Here is an 18,879-nt window from a genome sequence, read left to right as displayed (position 1 = left end):
CAATAGGTCTATATAAATTATTTGAAAAAAGACGAGGGCAAGTATTAATTGACAACCATTCAAAGTGGGTAGAAGTCAAACATGTGGGAATCATACAACAACCATAGTGTGCATAGTCTTCCAGAAGAAATTAGACAAGATTAGAGCAAAGGAATAAAGAACTATTTCACTTCTCCTTCACCTCACTTCTCCTTACTACCCAGCTTCAAATGGGGTAGCAGAAAGAACGCTTTGAACAGGTAAGGAGGCATTGAAGAAACAGGCCATAAATGATCATTCAAACATTGCAGTGAAACATGGACTTATAGCAGTTTTCCCAGCTATCAATTGATGGCACACTCCTCAACAGCCTTCAACAGCTGAAATGCTATTGTAGTCTTGTTCACCTCTATTTGAAAGCAAGTGGGAAGGAAAGGTACTTGAAACAGTGTAAGCATTACAACATAAGTCACAAGGAGAAAAGCTCAGTATGCATGTTAAGAGCTTGTGTGCTGAGACCTTCCAATGAGTTGGAGTTGATCAGGCAGGGTATTAGGGAGATAGTATAATTATATGATTCTCAAAATTATCTTGTGAAGATGAGAAATTTTAAAACTCTAGGTATACCACTTGCTCCTAAGGCACAGTGCTCAGGATAATAGTGGAGTAGAGTGAAAGATGAAAAATGCAGTTTCTGAAGTGAAAGCCACAATTGTTTAAGAATGATCATTTACTATTTCTGTTGAAACTCAAGATGAGGCAATGTCCTTGAGTCCAAACCTGGATGATACTTCAAGAACACTGGGTGAATCTGTGAGTTTAAAACTGAAACATTAGCACCAATGTGGAGTTCACAGAGAGTGTGAAATACTGTGACTAAGTTAAATTTGTAATATCACTCAAAGTGTTTCTCGGTGTGTAGCATATGTAATAATGGTTGTGAACAATAATTGTTAATTTAATGCTGTCATCTCTTTAAGGATTTTGCATGTGACTTACTGCTCTGTGGGCTGCATAGAAAGTTCCATGTAGAGCACTTGAATAAATTACAGTTTGTTTGAGTTCCTTGTGCCTCATGTATACCAGCTTGTACAGTCTGCAACAGACTTCATTAGAGGTTAAGAATCCACTAAGTACATGAACATTACAGATAATATATTTCAAATTCAAAGTACAGGAAAAAATTTCTCAGGTTTCAAAGCATTGAAGCTTCCCCGGCAGCTAGGAGTTAAAACAATTCACTCTGATGCCAGCTTAATAATGGCACTCCATTTGTGTGTTTTCATTCTGGCTCGTGGTGCGAAAATGTAAGATTGAAAGCTTGTATTTATTAACAGCTTTATTCTTTGGCTGCTATTAAGGTACAGAGGAGTGTTTTTGCTTTGTGCATGCACGACATGCAATGAAGGCATGAAGGACGAGTGTGTGTGTGTGTGTGTGTGTGTGTGTGTGTGTGTGTGTGTGTGTGTGTGTGTGTGTGTGTGTGTGTGTGTGTGTGTGTGTGTGTGTGTGTGTGTGTGTGTGTATCACTGTTAGTCATGGATTTTTCTTCATTTATTCCTGGTTCTGATCAAGCCCTATTTATTTTCTCATCTATGCATAAATAAGTGGTCTTAAGGAGTTTTCAAAAGAGGCAACCATGTCGGTATGGGACAGGAGTTACAAATAGGCCAGGCTGGTTAAAGGGAAGCAGGACTCCAAAATGGGTTCCTATGACAGTCTGACAGCTTCAGGGACCTTTGCTGAGGAAGCACAAGAATTACTGGGAAAGGAGCAGGGGATGGATGGGTGGAATAGGCAGAGGTAAATGCAGGAAGGTGTTGCGTGTTGGGGGAATTTCTGCAGAGTTTTCCTCATAATGCAATCCACCTTCAACCCCCACATTGAAAGCCCTTGACCCTTTACAACTTGAATTTATGCAGTGCAGCATACCAAGGCTTCCTCTCTTCCATGGTGGTTACATCTCCACCTCTTTACTTCCAAGGGACCAGTGTGTGCTAATTTCAGCAACTCAAAACCCAATTAACTTCATCCATTAGAGGATTGGCTGGAGTTAGCCAAGTGTTTTCCAAGTGTTTTCTACTGCCTAAATCACCCAGAACTTCATCGACTGACAGAGAAAACTGAACCCCATCCCTCGCTACTTCTCTCCACCACAAACTAACTTCTTAAGTCCCTCTTCCTTCTCTAGTTATCCTTCCACTGACAAATATTTGGAGTTCATCTAAAGCAGTTGTTGCTAAGGTTGACTTTATCCTTTCATTTACCTTTGATATTCCCCCAATGAAAAGGGACTTGGGGGTCCTCGTGCAGGATACCCTAAAGGTTAACCACCAGGTCGGATCAGCGGTAAGGAAAGCGCTGGCATTCATTTCAGGAGGAATAGCGTATAAAAGTAAGGAGGTGTTGATGAGGCTCTATGGGGCACTAGTGTGACTTCATTTGGAATACCGTGTGCAATTTTGGGCCCCTTATCTTAGAAAGGATGTACTGATGTTGGAGAGGGTTCAGAGAAGATTTACGAGGATGATTCCAGGAATGCAAGGGCTTACATATGAGGAACGTTTGTCGGCTCTTGGACTGTATTCATTGGAGTACAGAAGAATGAGAGGGGACCTCATAGAAGCATTTTGAATGCTGAAAGGATTGGACAGAGTAGATGTGGCTAAGTTGTTTCCCTTGGTGGGTGAGTCCAGGACTAGAGGGCACAGTCTTAGAATTGGGGGTACCCATTTAAAACAGAGATGAGGAGAAATTTCTTTAGCCAGAGGGTCGTGGATTTATGGAATTCATTGCCACATACAGCTGTGGAGGCTCGATCATTGGGGGTGCTTAAGGAGGAGATTGATAGGTATCTAATTAGTCAGGGTATCAAGGGTTATGTGGAAAAGGCCAGGAATTGGGGCTAGATGGGAGAATCGTTTAGCTCATGGTGAAGTGGCGGAACAGGCTCGAAGGGCCGAATGGCCTACTTCTGCTCCTTTGTCTTGTGGTTTCCACCTGAAAAGTTGACAATTCCTTTCCTCCCAAAGATGCAGCTCGACTCAGATTGTGTGTTTCTCTGACGTTCCCCTCGGTCTTAGCCCTCCATCTATCTTTTTCTCTGTTATAAGGAGCTAAAAGAGAGCTAACAGGTCCCAGCTCTCCTTGCCACCAGACTTGCCTTATGCTCTCAGGGCCCCATTTTCACTGTACTGCTGATAACTCTTGCTAACCCTGGCATTGTTTATATTCCCTTTTCCTCATGTGCTGTCTCCCTGTCCCTCTTGCATCAACTCCCACCCACCACATGCACCTTGAGCTCCTCTTCCTTCTCAACTACTGTCTGTTCAATTCCCCTTTCCTGTCCCAAGTCCTTCCACAAAGTTGTTAATTTCAATGGGACAAAAATAAGGCAGTATTTGCACAGGCATACAATCAACTAGCAGATTACTGCAGATGAAAATGAAAATATATTCCAAGGAAAATGCAAATTTAGGAACAATTTTAAGTGTCCCATCCACACCCCTGATTTTTTGTATGTTTGTGTGTGTTTCTGTATGTTTGATTTGAATTTTACATTTTTGTGTGGGTATGTGAGTTTAAGTTTTTTGTATCTGAGTATGTATGTAAGTTTACGTATGTTTATGCATGTGAGTTTGTGCTTGTTTGTGAAAGTGAGTTTGTGTGTATAAGTGTGTACAATTGTATGTGGGTGTGTAAGGTTCTGAACGTCCTTGTATGAATGTGTGCTTGTGTGATGAAGGAGCTGCCAAGGCATATTTTGGATTTACATCATTTCCGCAAGTACTGCCTGCAGAGAGGTAGAGAACTTTAAAAACTGGACTTATTTTAAGTTTTGCAAGGTTTCAATAAAACCTCTATTTGATAGCTGTGCTTTGTTTCTGTTTGAGAAAAATGATCATTGAGCTAATATTTTTACAGACAACAAACACATGCATTTGATATCATGTCCAAACCAGCAAACCTGCCCCAGGCTGGTTTTGCATACTCCAAAGCACGAAGTGGCATTGCTTCTGTTACTATGATCTGAACTCCTTCAAAACATAACCTGCATTCAGGATTTGCAGAAAAAAAATTAGCAGTTAGCTGGTCAATGTTTTCATCTTTCTCTGCCTCAAACTTGTCCAAAGCTGATTGGTTCAATCTTCTCTCTCTTTATTGGGTATATGATTGCTACATGATGAGTGAAGGTGGTATCTCAAGTCTTGTATACACATAAGATGGCTATAATTATTTTGTGGCCAATTGATAATCTCATACAAAATTGTCATGGCCCACACATTTGCTGTTTGGTGGTGATTGATGCAGAAGTGCTACATGTAAGGAGATTGACTAAGATTTAAAATCTTGTAGGCAGGACATGGTCAAAACAAACAAATTGACCATTGGAATGCTACTTGTTGTCTTTGTGAGAGGATTGTTAACATCAGTCCAGTCTTCTATTGTTGGGTCAAAATTCTGCATTCAGAGTACAATGGCAACTTTCAGTCTGTACCTACTCTTTGTTTTATTTACTGATCTTTATTCTCAAGCCTCCATTTTGTGTTTCTTTTGTTTGTTCTGTTTTAAAATAATGTTATTAAAACATCAACTAACCAAATTAAAATATTGCCCATGGTGTCCAGGAAGCACTCTCTCTGCAGTGCCCACCTGTCCCAGAAGGCCTCGAGTGACCCTGTAGACACCATGTACTCCCTCTTCAGAAGAGGGCAAACAATCAGCAAACCCTTCCCCCAACCCCGAAACCACTTGCCCCTCTCTGCACCGTGCCCAAAATCAAGCGTGTGAGACTGCAATGTAAACAAACTTAGCCATGCTCTATCTGCCGTAGGAGTCTTTGGTGGAACAATGGTTTATTCTCTATCTAACCCTGAAGTGGTGAAATTTATATGAAAGAGAGACAAGAGTGCATAGTGACTACAAAATAATCCATGTACCAGATCAAATATAAATGATTCCACTTTACTATTGGAAGAGGATGTCTTCCAGTGTCCTGGGGCCTATATCTATGAGACCTTTCTGTACACACATTTCCTGCTTTATAACAGGAACTATGTTTCTAAAAGTACTTTATTGACAGTGAAGTGCTTTGGGAGGTCCTGAGGGTGTGTTTGCATTGAACATGCATGAAATATAGGTTGTGCATTCACAGGACATGAATTCTTGCTTATCAAACTATCTGTGTGAAAGAAACGGCAATGACTAGACTCATTGCAGGATTTTTTTTTACAGTCAGTGAGTTATAATAGATTATTCTACCCCAGAAAAATGTGGATGCTATTATCATTAAAACTTTTCAAATCCGAGATTGACTAATAGATTTTTGGGCACCTACACTATTTAAGTGATTTGGGGATAGAGCATGAAAGTGGACCAGCTGACAGATCAGCCAGGCAAGAAGGTGCGAGAGATTGTATGCTTCATTCTGCTTATATTCAGTGTGTTCTTTTGTTGTGTGAGGCCACTGGGTTCTAGTTTTGCTATGAGTGTTGAAACCTGTTCTGGAGACCTCATTTAGTCTATCCTCAGGTTCATTGAGGTCATAGAGTCATGGAGCTGTACAGCACAGAAATGGGCCCTTTGGCACACCGTGTCCATGTTAACCTTTTCTGCTGATCTACATTAATTTCATTTGCCCACAATAGGACCATATCCTTCTGAGTCGTACCCATTTAAGTGTCTGGGTAAATGCCTCTTAAACATAGTAATTGTATCTAATTCCTCCACCACCACTGGCAACACATTTCAGATATAAACCACTTACTGTGTAAAAAAAAGTTTATCCCTAAGATCCTCTATGATATCTTCTTTATCAGACTGTTTGAAGATTTCTGAACAGTTGGATAAGATTGTTAAGAAGGCATATGGAACACTCCCTTATTAGTTGAGGTTTAGAATTTAAGAGCAGAGGGGTCAAGCTAGAACTGTGTAAAACATGAGGTGGGTCACAGTTTACTGCATCCAGCTTGGTCACTGCACTACAGGAAGGATGTGATAGCACTGGAGAGGGTACAGAGGAGATTTATAAGGATGTTGCCAGAAGTGGAAAATTTTAGTTTTAGGGAAAGATTGTTTAGGCTTAGTTTATTTACTTTGGAACAGAGGAGGTTGAAAGGCAATTTAATTGATGCATATAAAATTACAGAAGGCTTAGATGAACTGGACAGGAAGGATCTATTTACCCTTAGCAAAGAAGAAAATAAGTAGGAGACATAGATTTAAGATAACATAGATAAATGAGAGGAAGTTGAGAAAAAGATAATTCACCCAATAAGAACAAGGTTGTACTCACAGCCCCAAACAGTGATAGAAGCAAAGACACAATGTGTTTTAAAAAAACATATGAATGTGCACATTATATGCAATAACTTACAAGACTCTAGATCCACACCTGGGAAATGAGATTAAAACGAATAAGTTATCAGCTGGTATGGACGTGGGTGGCCTCCTTCTGTGCATAAATATCTATAATTCTATTTTGTTTAAGGAAAAATATCAGTTAAAACATATCAACTAAACATCACAGCAACAGAACCGAAGCCATGCATGAACAACACCACAGGAGGCTTGCAGAGCTGTCACTTAGTGTTTTTCTACAGGGTATTGCTCAGGAAATCATGCAAAGTCTAACACAAGTTACACTCAGTTCATCCCCTAAAACTGCGCCTACTAATCCTCTGCTCCTGGGACCTGCACCAACAGTACTCTCTCCAAGTGTTATACTGTAATAACACTGTACCTAATACTAATGTATCCCATGGTTTTACAGTGATGGACCTGTACCCACCATACCCCAGTGCTGCCTAGCTAACCTGCAATTTAGAAGGACAGACTGTAAAGCTTCCTCAGTTCCAGTGAGGACTTTAAGTTAATTTTAGACATCACAATCACAGCTTGCTAAAATCCCAATGGCATTGCTGGACATTATAAACCATGCTGCAATATGTCAATGAATGATTCACCATGATTTTTTTCCCCACTCTAATACAGAGAATGAATCCTGTGAACAGTGAAAATCATGAATCAAATCAGAACAGCCCACAGATGTGTTAATGTCTCTGCTCTGGTCTGTTTGTTTTGTTCACGCCACCAACTAATTTGGCTTCCTTTTAATTTTCTAACAAGGTCCAGACCAAGACTTATCCTTCTCATTCTCTTTTCTCTTATTAATACTTTTGATGCCCACATCCTTTACTGGCTATATTATAATTAAAACAAAAACTGACCATTCCCAGGAAACCCCTGACTGAGCATTCCCAAAGACGCAAAGTAGGGAAAGACAGTGGGGACTGGAGATGGGAAAGAAAGTTAAACCTTGGAATGAAGTTTCCAAACCAGAATGAAGTAAGGAGCTGTATTGCAGTGATCAGTAATGCAAAGCAAATTGATTCAGATAGGAACCAACCACAGAATGTTTCTTAAATTAAAAAGTTAAAATTAAATTGCTTGAGTGACTTGATGTGAAGTGAGATGATTGATTTCAGTTTCCCAGGGTCTTTATATTCTCTCCAATGCACAGCTTTTAATTAGCACAGGCAGATAATGTAGTGTATTTGTATAAAATGGGGCCATATTAATTCAATCAGGATTCAGGCACCATTATCTCACCTTGGACATGCAGGGCCTTTTAATTGAAATCTCATTAGCTGTACCTGTCTGCACATCTCTGTGGGTGATACCTTGTCTTCTGAATTTAATAAATTGTGGGCTCAATCCAGAACCAAGGATTTGAGTACACAAAAATTCCAGTGTAATACTGAGTGAGTACCACACAATTGGATGGTCCATACTGTATTAATGATGTACTAAAAGAATGTTGTACTGAGGAACAATACCCAGGGAGTGCAGTATTGACAGAGAGGCAATATTGAGGGTGTGCTGCATTGTCTGAGGGTCATTGCTAAGGTGCTGTCCTTCAGTGGGCCTGTACTGAGGGAGTGTCGCACTCTCTGGGGGTCATTGCTGAGGGACTGCTGCACATTCTGTGGGTCAGTGCTGAGAAAGTACTGTAGTGTCAGAGGGTCAGTACTAAGGGAGTGCTGCACTATCCAAGGAGTGCTGCAGTGTCTGACTTCCTTTTACTTTTCCAACAGAGTCCAGGCCAAGGCTTATCCTTCTTATTTCCCTTTCTGAGGGAGTACTGCTCTGTCAGTAGGCCAGCATTGAGGGTTTCTGAGATGGTGCTGCACTGTTTGTGCTGAGGGAATGCTCCACTGTCTGTGAGTCAATACTGAGGGAGTGTTGCAGTGTTTGACAGTCAATGCTGTGGGAGGATGGCTCTGTTAGTGGGCCAGCACTGAGAGTTTCTGAGGGAGTGCTGCAGTGTTTTAGGGTCAGTGTTGAGGGAGTGTTGCACTGTCAATGAGTCAATCACATACTGATAACTATTTGTTGAAGCTTCAATCCATATGGTAAAGATGCTTCCACAGAATTGTTGGGTCGAAAATTCAGCAAATTTATCCCAGTAATGATGAAGGAACATTGTGGTCTGCTGCTTGCTGTGTGACTTAGAGGGGAGCTTGATGGAAATCCCATGTGCTTGCTGCCTTTGTCCTTCTAGTTGGTGGAGTTAACGTTGGAAATTAAAGTTTCTTTTATTTTGTCTTGTCAAAAGGTCAACCGAAGGCTACCCCTTCAACAAGTTACTTCACACCGGGAAATGCTGCACTAAGCTCTGCGTCATCGCAAAATGCAGTCAGACAGGACACCCAGCCAAACAGCACCATCACTGAAGCTGCTTACAAGCCACAGAGTCCAGTTACCCTCTCTCCAATTGGGCCCAGAGTGCACAGCAGTGGTGTGGCATACTCAACACCATCAACCTCACACAGCAAGCACAGCAAACTGCAGTCCTACCCATCCATCAACAGCCACAGCAGTAAGAAGAGCAAATCCAGTTCCAGGTCAACGGCATCTCAGATCCCTTCCGATGCAGAGGAAGGTGAGTGTTGGCCAGATCACCTGTCATGGATAAAGCATCTGCATCTCTGACATACATATTTTATTGTAAAGAAATGACCAATAAACAGAATGGCCAAGGACTTGCCGACATTGATTTACAGTATTCGGTCAGGCTCACCTCATGTGATTTCATGGTGAAAAGTTGCTGCAAAATGCCAGCCCGAGCTCAGGGGTGAGGCACTATGTTCTGCTTCCAAGTCTTGCCATGTTGGTAAGGGCAGAACATGCTACATCAATGAAAGTGCTGACAAGAAATTTTATGGGTAGCTAACCCAATCCCTCAGTTTATCTGACTGTCAAACTGTCAAATGCTATGAAAGTTTCTGAATGTCCCTGATCAGAAACGGTCAATACATTCCAGAATTTTTAAAGTGGATCGAACTATTAAACACAAATGAACAATTATTTAAAAATTCTAAAAATATAAAATGTACTAAAGCACAAAATTACATTTTAAAAGCATCTATGTAATTTCAAAGAATTAGAGAAGGGTCTGAAAATAGTAACATTTAATCCCTCATTACTATTTCCCTCCAATTAAATCAATATAGGAGACCCCCATGCAACAGGTTAGACCTGCATCAGTTTTTGTCCTAGTTCCATTTTGTGATTCCTGGGAACTGCTGCAACTTTGCTCTCTACTACTAAACTTTATATTAAATCTACTATCAGAGTACAGTTGAGAAATCACTGGCAAATAGCAGCCAGCAAATTTGGGAAATCCATGTTCTTTTGCATACACATTCAAATCTTGAATTGCTGGCACTAACGTGGAGGACTCTCAACTTTGTCCAGCAGGAAAAACACTCACTGATTACAATGGAGCCCAACTTGTTATGGTGAATGGCTTCTTGTGGTGTGTAACCTTAAATAAACAAATAACATTCAGGATCCAATTCCTGTTGAAGAGCTAATCTTAAATGGTGTTGCTGAATTGACTTGATTAAAGTAGTGACGGATAAAAGGAAGAGATAAGCACCATTGCTGCTCACATTCATCACTTGGAAACCGTCAGACCCCTTTGGAAAGTGCATGAGGTTGGACATTCAGTGAGAGTAGAATCAGGACGGCACTCAGGGTGGATCAACACACACAAAGTGCTGGTGGAACTCAACAGGTCAGGCAGAATCTATGGAGGGAAACAGTCAACGTTTCAGACCAAGACCCTTCATCAGGACTGGAAAGGAAGAGGGCAGAAGCCAGCATACGAAGGTCAGGGGAAGGGGAGGAGCACAGGAAGGCAGGTGATAGGTGAATCCAGGTGAGAGGGGGAAGGTGGGGAGGGTGGGGGAGGGGGAAGATATAAGAAGCTGAGAGGTGATAGGTAGAAGAGGCAAAGGGCTAAAGAAGAAGGAATCCGGTAGGAGAGGGCAGTGGACCATGGAATAAACAGAAAGAGGTGGGGAGTAGATGGGCAGGTCATGAGGGCAGGGGAAGGGGCAAGAAAAAAGGTGAGGGAGCCACAGGAATGAGGGAATACAAGAGGGGGTGGAAGGAGGGAGGAATTAAAAAGGGGGGGGGAGAAGAGGAGAGGGGTTACCGGAAGTTAGAGAAATCGATGTTAAGGCCGTCAGTTTGGAGACTCCCAAGGTGGAATATTAGGTGTTGTTCCTCCAATATGGCAGTACAAGAGGCCATGGATAGACATGTTGGTATGGGAGTGGGATGTGGAATTGAAGGGAGTGGCCACCGGGAGATCCTTGCTTTTGCAGTGGATGGAGCAAATGTGCTCATGGTGGATCAGTCTGTTACTACTGAAAAAATACATGGTTACTTGGGTGTAGTAAGGTTAATACTGCCATAGGGGTAGAAACTGGAAACACAAATTAAATATGAGAAAGTATTTTCAAGCTGAAACTGGTACTCTCATGACTAGGAGCAGTTCACCTCACGAAACATGGAATTTTAGCATTGTGTTTGCCACAAGTTCAGACACAATCTCAACTTTCTGCCCATTTAAGTGATACTACCAAGGACACACACTATTAGATAGAATACAGAAATCAGCTTTCTTCCTACTCCTGATCCTTACCCAATTGACCCCTGGTATAGCGAGAGGAGAAATCGGACAGGGTTCCTGTATGTGATTTGCCTCCAAATGACTCCAAGTTTAGAAAGAGGGGAAATCCATAGGATTCCAACTCCCAAATATTGTCTGCTGACCATTGGGTTAGAGTGAAGGATATCAGCCATGGTCTCGGCTTCTGATTACCTACCAGTGACTCCCATGTTAGAGAGTGAGAAAATAACTCAGGTTTCCTGTTTCCAATTAACCATCAGTGACTCCTAAGTTAGAGAAGAAATCAGTCACAGTTCTTGCTCATGATCTCTGGCCAATGATTATGCTATACACTGGGTGCAAATAGAACTGGGCTTGGCTCTAATATCCTCTACAGATGGAACGCACATGTAGACAGGATCTTTACTGGTCAAAGTCAAAATGATAAACACCTCTGATATCTCTCTATCTCTCTTCCATAGACTGCTGCGTGCACTGTATTCTGGCCTGCTTGTTCTGTCAGTTCCTCACCCTGTGCAATATCGTACTAGACTGTGCAACCTGCGGCTCCTGCACCTCCGACACCTCCTGCTGCTTCTGCTGCGGCTCAGAGGAGTGCGCGGCCTGTGACTTGCCATGTGACCCAGACTGCGGGATCGTGGATGCATGCTGCGAATCGGCGGACTGCCTGGAGATCTGCATGGAGTGCTGTGGCCTCTGCTTCTCCTCTTAAATGTGAATCCTGGGAATCTGGACTGGTGTTAATGAGCGTAGGACCAGATGGTTGGTTGTGATGAATCTTCGAGGTTCTATGACAAACAAGGAACAGTTTGCAAATCTCTTTTGCCCAAGAAATTGATGGTTGTCAAGACATAAAGATACGACGGATGTCAGAGTGATGTTAGTGGCATCTATTTCAGTTTTTTATTAGCAGACTAGAAGGTTTGCCAAATGTTGTTCAAACCCTTCAACCTCCAAAGCTTTCCGTGAACACATTTTTGTTGTTCGCCTTTATCCATTAGAATATTCTTCTGATAATCTCATGTTGAATCAAAGATTCAGTCTTCAAGGACAAGATCCTGATGTTGCTTCATCAGCAAGTGGAGCAGGAAGAGGTATTGTAGGTGGAAGGTTGTTGAGGGGAATCTGGTCAGATTGTGAGTGAGCACTGCTAAGGAGGAGTTAGTTCTATGCTCCTGACCCCCACACTGCTCGGTCAACATCTACCTCTCATGCCTCCCAGTGGATGATTTACTAAGAGGCTTTGACAAAATCCAGACAGAAAATCAATTCACTTCCTATGCTTGACAGTGTTACAATATTACATTGGTTTCTGGTAGGAGAGGATGTTCAGCCCATCTAACCCACATATCCACAGTTTTTTCTTTGCTGCATTTCAGGCAAACCTGAATCCCATTGGGAGAGTAAAAGATGGCTAGTTTTGAAACCTATTAATGTTACTGGGGCCCAGAAATGGAAGATTATTGCACCTGTTTTACAAGAGAAAAATAGAAAGGATTTAACAAACTGCATCCTATAGATGCCTAAAAGATATCCTTTCCAACATTATGTCAGACCACTAAAATAGGAGTTAGGCCCTTTGTATACACTAATAAGTAACCAGAACTAGTTAGTGAAGGTTTTAGGTTTCAGGCCTCGCATTGCTCTGGTCTGTTTTTCCACGTGTGAAGTTTATTATGAAGAATGAAAATTTCTATGAAACCAGGAAAAACAATTGTTTCCTGAGTTCATTATATTTCCACTGGTCACCTTGTGTTATTATGGTCCCTCCCATTGCCCTGCCCCTTTCCTCCCTTTACTGCTCCTGGTCTCCGAATTTCAATAAAGTGACTCAAAGAATGAAACACCTATAGAGGCCCTAGATGAGATCATTTTTAGAAATCGTAGTCAAGATTTAATCCTGTTCTACTTGTATTGTGCAATTATTTGCTGAGTTTTCTTCTCCTGCTGGGTGTGGAATGGAGATTCATCCTTGTTGCAAGTGCATTGAACTTTGCTTCTAAAGTTCAGTTCCATTGATCAACTTACCACTTTCCCATTTAACTCAGACAGTAGAAGACAAGTTTTTACCCATTGACATTATTCTCCATTACCTTGTAAAGAGGCAATTAAGACTAAACTATAGATATAGAAAGCTGCTTGACCACAGCCAAGTCCAACACTGGTCTTTCCTTTTCACCACAACCTTCTCCAGTTCTCCATTCCCTGCTCCTAGACAATATCAGTCGGGGTCGCAAATAGAAAAAAAAAACAGATGCCCAGAAACCTGAAATTAAAAGAGAAAATGCTGAGGACACTCAACAAGTCAGGCAGTATCCATGGGGAAAGAAACAGAATTAACTTTCCAGGTTGATGACCTTTTGTCAGAACTATTGATAAAAGGTTCTGATAAAGATCATTGACCTGAAACATTACTTCTGTTTCTCTCTCCACAGATGCTGCCTGATCCACTGAATATCTCCCAGCATCCTTTCTTTTTGTACCTGCAAAGGTTTGCTAGACAATTATCATGACCAAGAGCAATGGCTAATCTCCCTCTGTCTGACCAGGGCCACTGTGCTTAACCCCAATTTGTCTAAAAGATTGACCTAGCTGGAAGCAAGTCTGTCTTGTGCAGTCCCTAGCTATCAATAGAAATAGACTGCTCAGTGGATGAACTCACTCAGTTAGGTTTTTAACCTTAATCACATCTGACCATGTGCTTTAACGGCAGGTGTGACATAGATGACCAAACTTCTGCTTGATGTGTGATAATATTTTCTTTGGAACATGTAATCAGCACAAGTTATAGGAACTAATGTGCAATGGATGAGAAAATAATATAAGTTTTACAATGAGGTATCAGTATGACTTGAAGTCAAATTGAAAAAAAGAAGGAAGCAGAATATTTGTTTATCATGGTGACATGCTGTGGTCTGTCTTATAGAAAGCTAAAAGCACATACAGTAATAAATTTTTAAAAAGGACTTAGATAAATATTTGAACAGATGCGTTTGCTGGCTGGTGGGAAAAGAAAAGGGGAATGGACCAATCGGGTGCCTTTTTCAAAGATCCAGCACAGTTCTAATAAATTGAATGGATTTCTGTTATCTTCTTTGAATTCTACCTTGAGTTAACATAGTAACTGGAACTACTTATTTATCCCATTACTGGAACACTGTTGTATCAATCTACTAGAACACTGAAACAGAACACAGCTGAATTAGTAAGAGTGTTGATTGTAATTTCTGTGTATTCCAGTTTGATGCAATATATTTTGAGTTGCTGTGTGATGCTATAGATTGAATAGTCACCCAGGCAGAATGGCCCTCTTGTGAACGGAGCTATAACAAGTTGTCTGCAAGTTTAATATTTTGCCAAGATTTTTTACTTTTAATATTTTGCCAAGATTTTTTACTTTTAGGGAAGCTCTCTAGACCTTTCTTGTATTCCTCAATTATCCACTAAGCGTAATGGTCAAGGTTGTTCAGATGATTGGGACTGCTCGGTTTACAATGCTCCTGCACCCCACACACTCTTACCTCCTCCCTATGTTCTCACATTGAAATCAAGATTCATTGCACCAGATGCTCCAAAATCTCCTTCCTTAGGATATCAAACTGTGAAACTCCCAAATCCATCAAGTGTAACATTAAATAAATGGCTAACAGTTAAAGAATTAACATGTAAGTTGCAAGAAACATTATTCATTCAAGGCAAAGAAAACTGACAGGAAAAGCGATCCAGTTTGTCAAGAGAAATTAAAGATAATATTAAATCAAAACCAAAGGCTAAAAGTGTTGCCAAAGACAGTAGTGTGCCTAAGGATTGGGAACATTTCAGAATCTAGCAAAAGGAGAAACAAGGCATCGATAAGAAGAGAGACACAAGAGACTGTAGATGCTGGAATCTGGAGCAAAAACACAAAAAGCTGGAGGAACTCAGCAGGTCTGGCAGCATCATTGGAGGGATATGGACAGTTAATGTTTCAGGCCAAAATCCTTCATTTGGATGGAAGATAAGACAGTCATCTGATAAGAAGAGAGTGGGATACAAGAGCATTATAGCCAGAAACAAAAGGGGATTGTAAGAGATACTAAAGATATGTAAAAAAAGAAAAAAATAGCTAAAATTAGTGTAGATCCCTTAAAGACTGAGACAGGAGAAAATATCTCGGGGAGTAGGAACATGTTTCCATGGCATAAAACCTCTCAGAAATAATGGAGAGCTACAGGTTTGGGGTGAATGAAGAGCTACAAGAAATTAACATCATAAAAAATATAGTAAAGGAGAAATTAATTGGACTGAAACATGATAGATTTGCAGGCCTGTTGATCTGTATCTTAGCCTTTTGAAGGGGTGGCTATGGAAATAGTGAATGCACCAGTTGTCATCTTCCAAAACTCCATCAGTTCTAGAATAGTCCTTGCATATTGGAAGGTAGCAAATGTAACCCCACCTTTTAAGAAAGGAGGGATAGAGAAAACAGGGGACTGTAGATCAGCCCATTGTAATGAAAATGCTGGAATCAATTATTAAGGAAGTGGTGATGGGGCACTTAGAAAATAAGAACAGGATTGGGCAGAGTCAGCATGGAGTAGTGAAAAGAAAATCATGTTTGCTAAATCTGTTAAAGATTTTTGAGGTTGTAGCTATCAGAGTAGATCAGGATGAACTAGTAGTGTGGTGCTTTTGGACTTTTTGAAGGCCTTTGAGATGTTATACACAAGAGATTATTAAAAATAAAATAGAGCACAGTATATTGGTTAATAGTCAGAAAAAGTAGAAATAAACTAGTCATTTTCTGGTCAGAAGATGGTGAGTAGTGAGGTGCCACAAGAATTGGTTTTGATCACATACTACACCATTGCTTTGGTTGAGGGGAGTGGCACTTTAAAATTAGAGTTGGGCTGAGTAGAATTGAAACCATAAGGATTTTACCATGCAAAGTGAGAAACTGAACTTTCTGTCCCTAAAAGAATATGTATGTGCCTAAAAGATTATTTCTAGGTGTGCAGTGTATTATCAGGAAAACACAGGTAAGAAAACAGCTATTGTGGATTATAGAATAACTGAAGTGTTTAGTGACACAAGTTCAGGATGCAGTCATTCTAACCTGCAATTGTTTGCTGTAAAAATAAAGGCAGATTTGCATTCCTACAAAACCTTTTGCAACCTGAGGATGTCCCAACGTGCTTTATAGAAAATGAAGTATTTAATGAAGTACAAATTAGGTAGCACATTGGTACAGCTAGAAAAACTGTTGTGTCATGGCCCCAGTGACTGGGGTTCAGTCCTGTTCTCTGATGCTGAGTGCATGGAGTTTGCACATTCTCCCTGAGACTGCATCAATTTCCCCTGGGTGCCCTGGTTTCTTTCTACATCCCAAAAATGGATTGGTTGGCAGGTTAATTGGTCATTGTAAATTGCCCCTGGTGAATAGGTGAATAGGTGAATGATAGAATTTGGGGAGAGTTGATGGGAATGTGGGGAGAATAAAATGGGATGCATGTAGGATTAGTGTAAATGAGTGGTTGATGGTCAGTGTGGACCCAGTGGGTGGAGGGACCTGCTTCCACATTGAGTGATTCTATCACTAAGATTGCTACACCATTACAATACAGGAAATGCAGCAATCTATTAACATATAGCAAGCTCCCAAAAAAAATCCAATTTGATAATCTGTTTTAATGTTGCTGGTTGAGGAATAGGTGTTGGCCAGGACACCATAGCTAATTCCTTGCTCTTTGGAATGTGTCAAAAGATCTTTTACATCCACCTGAGAGAATAAACTGGAATAAAACAGAAAATACTGGAACTGCTCAAAAGACCAGGCAGCAACTATGAAGAGACAGAGTTAGTGTCTCAGGTCAATGTCTCATCAGGACCATCAGAGATATCAAAACCAGAATAAACTGGATATGGATTTAATGCCTTGCCCTAAACACAGGATGGTACAGTATTTCATTAGTACTGTTTTGCTTTTTAAGACCTTAACATTCAGAGACAAGAGTGGTATTAACAGTGAAACACATATAATTACTGTAGTGATACAGGTAAACATTTGATATAAAACTGCTAGAGGTCTGACACCTTTCCTGCCGATCATTCCAACCTGATCATGGAAGCATAGCTGTATACATGGTATTAAAGGTATCTGCAGAAAAGATTTATCTAGCATGAATGGGCATGGACTTAAAATTATCACTGGAAAATAGAAGGGATGGTGGCATCTTGTTCTTGGAATGGAGAAGGTGATGAGGAAATTAAAAAGGTTACAATTTTGAAAGATTTAGATAGGAATATCATTTTCCATTGTCTAATGGAGCAAAGACTAGAGGGTACAGTTCCAAGGAAATGGCAAAAGAGCAAAAGATGGCAATAGTGAATTGTAAAATGAGTGCTTAGGACGTGCAGTGCTCTGTGTGATAGGTTGCTGGTTCAATACCAGCCCTCAGAATGGAATTGGTTATAAAATTGAGGTGGGAAAATATGCAAGATTTTGGAAAAAAAAGTGAGGGAAACTGGGACTAACTGGAATGCACTTCAAAAGACCCAGCACAGACTCAATGGCCTGAATCATCTTTTTCTGTGCCATCTTATTGGTCTATCTTTTACCCACCATGACGACATACACTTCTTTCCTTCATTAGTTCTTATGCAACATAAGCCTGTCAAACTCCAGACTGATAATTTATTGCTAGTATGTAATATTACAATCAAATTGAATGAATCGTAATGTTCTCATTTGAAAATGCAGCCCATTGTATTTGTATTCCTGGGCAATTTTGTGTTGTCACGCTATTAGTGTAATATTGTTTAATATGGGAGATGGAATGGCATAACCATAGATGTCCTTGCTACCAGCAATATAGTTACTAAGGGGGTGTGAGGACTTGTAAAGTTACCCCTCAATAAGTCACTGCTGGTCAAATGCTGTAGAGCAAAGGTGCAGTAATATGGACAGAAAAACATAATATTGTCAATGCTGGAAATCTGAAATGCTGAAAATACTCTGCAGATCAGTCAGCATCTGTGGAGAAGGTAACAGAGTTAACATTTCAGGTCAATGAGCTGTTATCAGAATTGCAAAAGCATTGACTGCTTCCTATGCTCTGCCACTGGTGATTGTGCCTTCAACTGCATTGGCCCTGTGTTCTAACATTCCCTGCCTGAACTTTCTCTGCCTCGTTCTCCCTCTTTAAGGTGCTTATTAAAACCTACCTCTTTATTCAAGCTTTAAGCCACTTGTTTTAATATTTCCTTGTGGCTCAGTGTCAAGTTTTGTCTGTTAATGCTCCTGTGAAATACCTTGGGATGTTGTACTACATTAAAGATGCAATATAAAGGCACATTACTGTTGTTGTCTCTTGATCTTTCCATTGGCCAGTTATACATTTTCCTGTGTTGGAATTATCTAAGGTTCTGCTCCTGTAGGTAACACAGTACTCTTTTTTGGAAAATGTATAAGATTCATGTAAAATCATGTGCCAGTGCATAACACCTGGGTTCAGCATTGATGAATGGATTTTGTCTTAGGCAGCGGAGGTTGAAGGAAACCCATGGAAGCTCACTACAATCACAGCTTTCTAGAGAGTTGGGAGTGGTGTCAAGCTTCCAATTTATCCAAAATCCTTTGAGTTTAATTTCTGCCTAATTAACCTATTTTAAATTCACCAAGGCCCACAACAAGATGACATGGTTCTTGGTATTGAATAAATATGATAATTACTTCCAATAAAAGCTTTATTCCCCCCCTTGAGTCTTCTCCATTCTTTTCATACTGCTTGGTGAGATGTAATGTTTGGAGAGTGATTACCTTTCATTCCTCCAATCAGTGGCTAGTCTCCAGTTGTCCATCAGAGTGTTGATTGTTGGAAGTTCATTTCCATGTACAATTTATAGTCTGGAGAGAGGCCATTTGGCCCATCCAGCCC

The 18,879-nt window shown here is 40.6% G+C and overlaps 1 protein-coding gene across 2 annotated transcripts in view; it reads left to right on the top strand.

Annotated features, from left to right (window-relative positions):
- Positions 1-18,284, top strand: part of mdfi (MyoD family inhibitor) — an 82,732-nt gene extending 64,448 nt beyond the window's left edge. For both annotated transcript variants that reach the window (XM_052035047.1, XM_052035049.1), the window contains 2 exons: positions 8,597-8,923; positions 11,425-18,284. In XM_052035047.1, the coding sequence (XP_051891007.1) occupies positions 8,597-8,923; positions 11,425-11,675 (578 nt within the window). In that variant the 3' untranslated portion in view covers positions 11,676-18,284. The remainder of the gene's footprint in view (positions 1-8,596; positions 8,924-11,424) is intronic.
- The last annotated feature ends 595 nt before the right edge of the window (positions 18,285-18,879 follow it).

The sequence above is a fragment of the Pristis pectinata genome, chromosome 20 (genome assembly GCF_009764475.1).
Source record: "Pristis pectinata isolate sPriPec2 chromosome 20, sPriPec2.1.pri, whole genome shotgun sequence".
NCBI classification, from domain to species: Eukaryota; Metazoa; Chordata; class Chondrichthyes; order Rhinopristiformes; family Pristidae; genus Pristis; species Pristis pectinata.
Note: the sequence above shows the minus strand (reverse complement) of the source record. Positions and strands in the feature narration are given on the sequence as shown.